General features: G+C 39.4%; 1 protein-coding gene across 2 annotated transcripts; it reads left to right on the forward strand.

The window, feature by feature from the left end:
* Positions 1-224: 224 nt before the first annotated feature.
* tnni1c (troponin I, skeletal, slow c) lies at positions 225-2375 on the forward strand. Of its 2 annotated transcripts, none has more exons than XM_029433980.1 (8): positions 225-338; positions 472-475; positions 569-607; positions 1181-1222; positions 1384-1515; positions 1620-1709; positions 1828-2010; positions 2107-2375. In XM_029433980.1, exons 1-8 carry the CDS (start codon positions 328-330, stop codon positions 2191-2193), a joined length of 588 nt encoding a protein of 195 aa, XP_029289840.1. In that variant the 5' UTR covers positions 225-327; the 3' UTR covers positions 2194-2375. The 2 variants fall into 2 exon arrangements, with proteins under 2 accessions (XP_029289840.1, XP_029289841.1); XM_029433981.1 differs by having other exon boundaries at positions 298-338; positions 569-595.
* The last annotated feature ends 3838 nt before the right edge of the window (positions 2376-6213 follow it).

Raw genomic sequence — 6213 nt, forward strand, 5'->3', positions numbered from 1 at the left:
TTTGTATTTTAAGGAAAAGTTGGATTAAGATCTGAAAATTAATACAAAAAGCTTCTGAATGTCAGTCATTTTTAATAGAAACCTGCTTCATAACCTTTCACTATATTTAGTGGAGTGATTCATCTGCTTCATAGAGGATCTTTGGTGCACACATCTGACATAAAAGCCAACTGCTGTTATACACCATTCTGATTTTGTACCCTTTACATTGATACAAGTTCTGATACTGCAGGTATTTTTTTTGTTTTAGCCTACACTGGACTATTTTATTTTGTTTTTCAAATCTAACCAAATCTTCCGAATTGTTTCTTTCTCAAAGGTGCAACAATGTCTGATGAGTAAGTTCTGTTATCACACGGTTTAAAAGTTACTTTTTTATGAAGCATCTTTGTCTCAGAATTATAACATTGTCTCTTGTTTGCTTGTGACTCTGATTTCTCTGGTCCAATGAAATCCGCCTGGCCATCACAGTGATGTAAGTTATTGTCTGCATTGCTTTCTAACATTTGAAAAACAAAAAGATGTTTAATGTAGCTTAAATTCATTGTCTTTATCCCTTTTTCCTCAGTACACGCCACCCCCGATTGCCCCCAAGGTAGAGGGAAAGGTAGTAATACTTATTTAAACTAAAATGTGTTTATATATAATAGTTACATTGTGTTAACCTGTCAGAAAGACTCATGTTTGAATGACTGAATCTTTTCACTCATCTTAACAGCTTCCCTGAAAAAAAAACTTACGAAGCAAATGGGTCATATCACGATGAGAGAGGATGCAAAGTTTAAAAACAGGAGAATTTAATATTATCATGTTAACTATAATATTACTGTATCATATTGACACTGACTCATAGATTACAATGTCCTTCTTTACACAGATCTGTAATACATATTAATTGTTAATGTGTTGCTTTTATTTTGTTCTTACTTCTTCTTTTGTTTTGAGGTACATATGATTAAATGCTGTAATACTGAAAATGTCTAGTGAGATGGGGAGGTACACAGTAAATCAAAGTCATGTTGTCAAGTCACATAAATAAGTGAGCAGCTACTCCAAAAAGTGGTACCAGTAACTGTACCAAACTATGAACTTATTTTAACTATTGCGGGTAAGGAATATGTAATTTATCTTTATCATTATCTAAAAGATCAGATGTAATATGTCATGTTTATATTTTCAGCCCAAAAGCAAGATTTCAGCCTCCCGGAGGCTTTCATTGAAGGTAAACTACGCATGTGTTAACTCATCACCTTACAAACTATACACCAATCTATTCAAATTAGACAATTTCTTTTCATGTTACAATCAAAAGGAAAATGATAAGCACTGATTATGCACCAACATTTCACATACTTCTCTCCATGTTAACTTTGACTCATCCAGATCCTCCTGCTGACTCGTGCAACAGAACATCTGGAGGCAGAGAAGGCTGCGAGAGAGGAACAGAAGGTCCGATACTTGGGAGAGAAGCTTCCACCGCTGCAGTTCATTGGTTTGAACATGGATGAGCTGCAGGTGAGAGCAGTTATGGCCCCTGAGACTAACCATACAAGATTGATTATGTGAAAACAACAATCATGTGTCTTGTTCGTCTATTTGATTGCTGTTGTTTTTTTTAGGTACTTTGTAAGCAGATTCATGAAAAGATTGATAAGGTGGATGAGGATCGGTACGACTGTGAGGCCAAAGTCATCAAGAACTACAAAGATGTATGTCAGGCACCATGACACACCAGATTCACATGAACAACATTGAAATAAAAGTACATCAAGAGAAATTGTTCTTTAGTAACACAAAGTCACCAACTCAGCCTTTCCCCATTTCCAGATCACCGAATTGAATCGAAAGGTGCAGGACCTCGGAGGGAAGTTCAAGAAGCCAGCTCTGAGAAAGGTGAGAGTGTCAGCAGACGAGATGCTGAAAGCTCTCTTTGGATCCAAAGTCAAGGGCTCCATGGACCTAAGGGCAAACCTCAAGTCTGTAAAGAAAGAGGACACCAAACAAGAGAAGGTACGGCTACTCAAGCAGACAGAGATCCAAAATCTTGTAAGGAAAAAACAAAGAAACTGCAAAAAACATTATGTATGTGTGTTTTGATACCTTTAGGAGCTGACCAACGAGGTGGGTGATTGGCGTAAAAACGTGGAGGCCATGTCTGACATGAAGGGCAGGAAGAAGATGTTTGATGCATGATGAAAATTGGTACAATAAATAATTAATACATAATGTAACAAAAAAAAATGCTGCCGCTGTTTGGCAGAAGTGTAATAATATGCATGATTTTCAAGATGTAGTTTGTAGTTTTTATTTTAATCTGAAGTAGACCATTTGTAAAATAGCGTTGTGAATACTCAGTATATTAATGCCTAATAATGCTGTTATGTAAAATAATACAATAAATTTGTACAAATTGCCTCTTCTTTTGTTTCACTTACACATATTCACAATAAATTTGAAGTATATGGCCGGGGATATGAAAAAAAATCTATCTAATTTCACTATATTTCACTGTTTTTGACCAAAAAAAACCTGATTTCGATATTGCAACAATACTGTAGGGTTGACTATTGGTGCTTCACAAAATATTTACACAATGACATTTTTGATAATCATCATCAGTTATGTGAATATAATGACTAAGTGGGTAAAGACAAATTATTGAGCAGCTAGAACAGTTTGGTAAGTTCAGAAAATGACATTACTGTAATGCAGCCTTTAAAACCATGAAAAGAAAACAACTACATTACGACTTCCAAAATCTAAGATGATATTAGTCTCATATCAAGATAGCCACATGATATATTGCCCAGCCCTAATTTGAAGCAAATATGTAAGATACAGAAACTAAATGTAGCCTCTGTTCTAATACAGCAGCACATATCATTTCTACAGTCAGTTGTTGAATATTGTAAAGAATCCTTCAGGTAAAATATTGAATTTTATTTGTAATTGCAACACACTTGTCATTGTCCTTTGACAGTTATACATTTACAGTGTGTCTGCTAAGCTATACCATTGACCAGTTCGTCAATGGTGAAAACGAAAACTTCGTCTTGAAAATGGCGTTGTAATTATATCTGTGACCAAATCTATCTCTTCTCCTCCTTCAGCCATTGTGGGTTGAAAAAACAGCTTGTAGAAATCTACACAAATTAGCTCGTTCAAGGTTGCTAGCTCAGCTTCTCAATAGTGCGTATCCAATCAAAAGACGTGGACGTGCTGACGTTATCGTACGCCTGCTAGCTGGCCCCGGTGTCGCCAACTCGAAATCTGATTGGTTAACGCCACAGTTTTGTTCCGTTCACTTTAAGCTACAGGCGCACGCACTGTTGATTCTGAAGGCCTAAGAGCAGATTTCTTGGACCCTGGCAACACATCATGGCTGAAATATGATTGGATAAAAGCTCTAACATAAAGGCCAGCCCTCCAAATCTCGATCTGAGGCTGGAAGCAGCGCAACCAAGAGGAAAGCTATGAAGTGAAGAGAATAGACTATGGGGAATAATTTAATACATATTTGTGGAAAAATATATCAAAATTAAATTTATATTCTGATGATGTTTAGGCCAGCAGAGAAGGCTTTGCTGGCCTTGATGGCCCACCACTGCTTGGACATCATGCCGGTTGCCACAGGTTTTAGTCTGGGGCTAGCCGTTAGCCATGTACAGAGATGGAGAACTGTTAGGCAAGTCAAGATAGTGAGCCGTAGCATGGCAGGAGGAGATGAAGCAGGGGAAAAATAACTCTGTGTCCAAGCAGCAGTTTAGCCGACAAGCTAGTTGATGGCTAGGTGTGGAGGCAGCGGTCCTAGCTAACAAGGGCTAATCGCACCGGGACAGCTGAAGGGCTAGCGATGGTGAAGCAGTGGTGGATGTATTGTGGCCCACTGGTAACAGGAAGCTGACCGTAGGAGCTGACTGGCTCGTTGGAAGCCGACAGACTGCTAGCTAGCCAGCTAGCGTTAGTTGTCCGTGAGCTGTCGATAGCAGTGGAAAGTGCCAGCAACAGGTAACAGGTAGCAGCGGTTATCCAAACACGGTTTGTAATTCAGTAGAATCCAAGTAGAAATGCAGTCAGCAGAATATATAAGTTAGATGTTTAAAGGTAACAACAACAACAACAACATACTTAAACTAGAACTAGCAGGAGGAGAAGTGGCGAACAAGCAGCGCCAGCGTCCTAAAATCCTAACGTTATCTCAACAAGACTGTTTAAGAGAAACACATGAGGACCATTTTAAGCTTTTACACTGGTGATGAAAAGGCTCTGGACAGCAGGAATAACAGTGTGACTGTACACCGGCATCCACACAGGCATATATTGTATTTTCACAGATGCTCAGGGGCACTCATAAATTCCTCGCAGGCGGCCGACTCCATCCCGTCACCCGTCCATCATTCAACCTCCATCTGACTGACACTCTCTGATGTCAGTCCAAGGACAGCTACTAGCATGTGTGACAGTGTTAACTGTTTATTATCGGAGAGGAATTCATTCCAGTCAAGAGAAAAGGCTATGTATATCCTGGCTCTGACAGAAAATATCTCTGGTGCTTTTGTCAATTAAAGTCAATGGCAGTGGTGGGCCGTCAGGGCCAGCAATGCCTTCTCTGCTGGCCTAAACATCATCAGAATATAAATTTAATTTTGATATATTTTTTCCACAAATATGTATTAAATTATTCCCCATAGTCTATTCTCTTCACTTCATAGCTTTCCTCTTGGTTGCGCTGCTTCCAGCCTCAGATCGAGATTTGGAGGGCTGGCCTTTATGTTAGAACTTTTATCCAATCATATTTCAGCCATAATGTGTTGCCAGGGTCCACGAAATCTGCCCTTAGGCCTTCAGAATCAACAGTGCGGGCGCCTGTAGCTTAAAGTGAACGGAACAAAACTGTGGCGTTAACCAATCAGATTTCGAGTTGGCGACACCGGGGCCAGCTAGCAGGCGTACGATAACGTCAGCACGTCCACGTCTTTTGATTGGATACGCACTATTGAGAAGCTGAGCTAGCAATCTTGAACGAGCTAATTTGTGTAGATTTCTACAAGCTGTTTTTTCAACCCACAATGGCTGAAGGAGGAGAAGAGATAGATTTGGTCGCAGATATAATTACAACGCCATTTTCAAGACGAAGTTTTCGTTTTCACCATTGACGAACTGGTCAATGGTATAGCTTAGCAGAGACACTGTAAATGTATAACTGTCAAAGGACAATGACAAGTGTGTTGCAATTACAAATAAAATTCAATATTTTACCTGAAGGATTCTTTACAATATTCAACAACTGACTGTAGAAATGATATGTGCTGCTGTATTAGAACAGAGGCTACATTTAGTTTCTGTATCTTACATATTTGCTTCAAATTAGGGCTGGGCAATATATCATGTGGCTATCTTGATATGAGACTAATATCATCTTAGATTTTGGAAGTCGTAATGTAGTTGTTTTCTTTTCATGGTTTTAAAGGCTGCATTACAGTAATGTCATTTTCTGAACTTACCAAACTGTTCTAGCTGCTCAATAATTTGTCTTTACCCACCCGCCATTTTCAAGACGAACTTTTCAAGAAAAGCTAGACATCGTGAGAAGAGAGCGGCCAACCTCGACGCTAGCAAGCCTATCACAGCCTATCACAGGGTTTGTCCGCCACTTTCAAATCACTAACTACGAGCGGTACCCCTGGCTCACAGCCTCCGAGAGGCACTGCAAATTGTACTGCTGGGAATGCCTGCTTACAACTAAATGTTTCGGAAATATTAATATAACTCTGTTGTACTTGACTATGTTAAGGTGATGCAACGCCCGGTTATACTGCGTTTCTGTCTAAATGTATAGTTTCTAGAGCCATGGCGTCATAATGATGGTATTAAGAGGTGGAATAATTCAGGTAGGACTGTGTAGGACATCACTGAAGGCCTAGGTGTGAAATGCACGGCCCGCCACTGTGTCCAAGTATTCCATCCCGCAACTGCTGAGTCTCAACAACTACACAACTCCAACGTGCATCTCTTCCATTTTTCCCCCTTTAATTTTGGGGTTTCTTTTAGGAAGTTTTTCCTTGTGCGATGCGAGGGTCTAAGGACAGAGGATGTCGTAACCTGTACAGTCTGTAAAGCACACTGAGACAAATGTATAATTTGTGATATTGGGCTATACAAATAAATTTGATTTGGTTTGATTTGATTTGGTCTGAAAAAGTTTGAGAAACA

The sequence above is a fragment of the Cottoperca gobio genome, chromosome 6 (genome assembly GCF_900634415.1).
Source record: "Cottoperca gobio chromosome 6, fCotGob3.1, whole genome shotgun sequence".
Classification (NCBI taxonomy): domain Eukaryota; kingdom Metazoa; phylum Chordata; class Actinopteri; order Perciformes; family Bovichtidae; genus Cottoperca; species Cottoperca gobio.

Bases quoted from the DNA above. Each gene is read 5' to 3' on its own strand.
- tnni1c (XM_029433980.1), top strand. The intron at 608-1,180 runs GTAGTAATACTT...TTATATTTTCAG, and splicing joins CCCCCAAGGTAGAGGGAAAG to CCCAAAAGCAAGATTTCAGC. The intron at 1,223-1,383 runs GTAAACTACGCA...TGACTCATCCAG, and splicing joins CCCGGAGGCTTTCATTGAAG to ATCCTCCTGCTGACTCGTGC.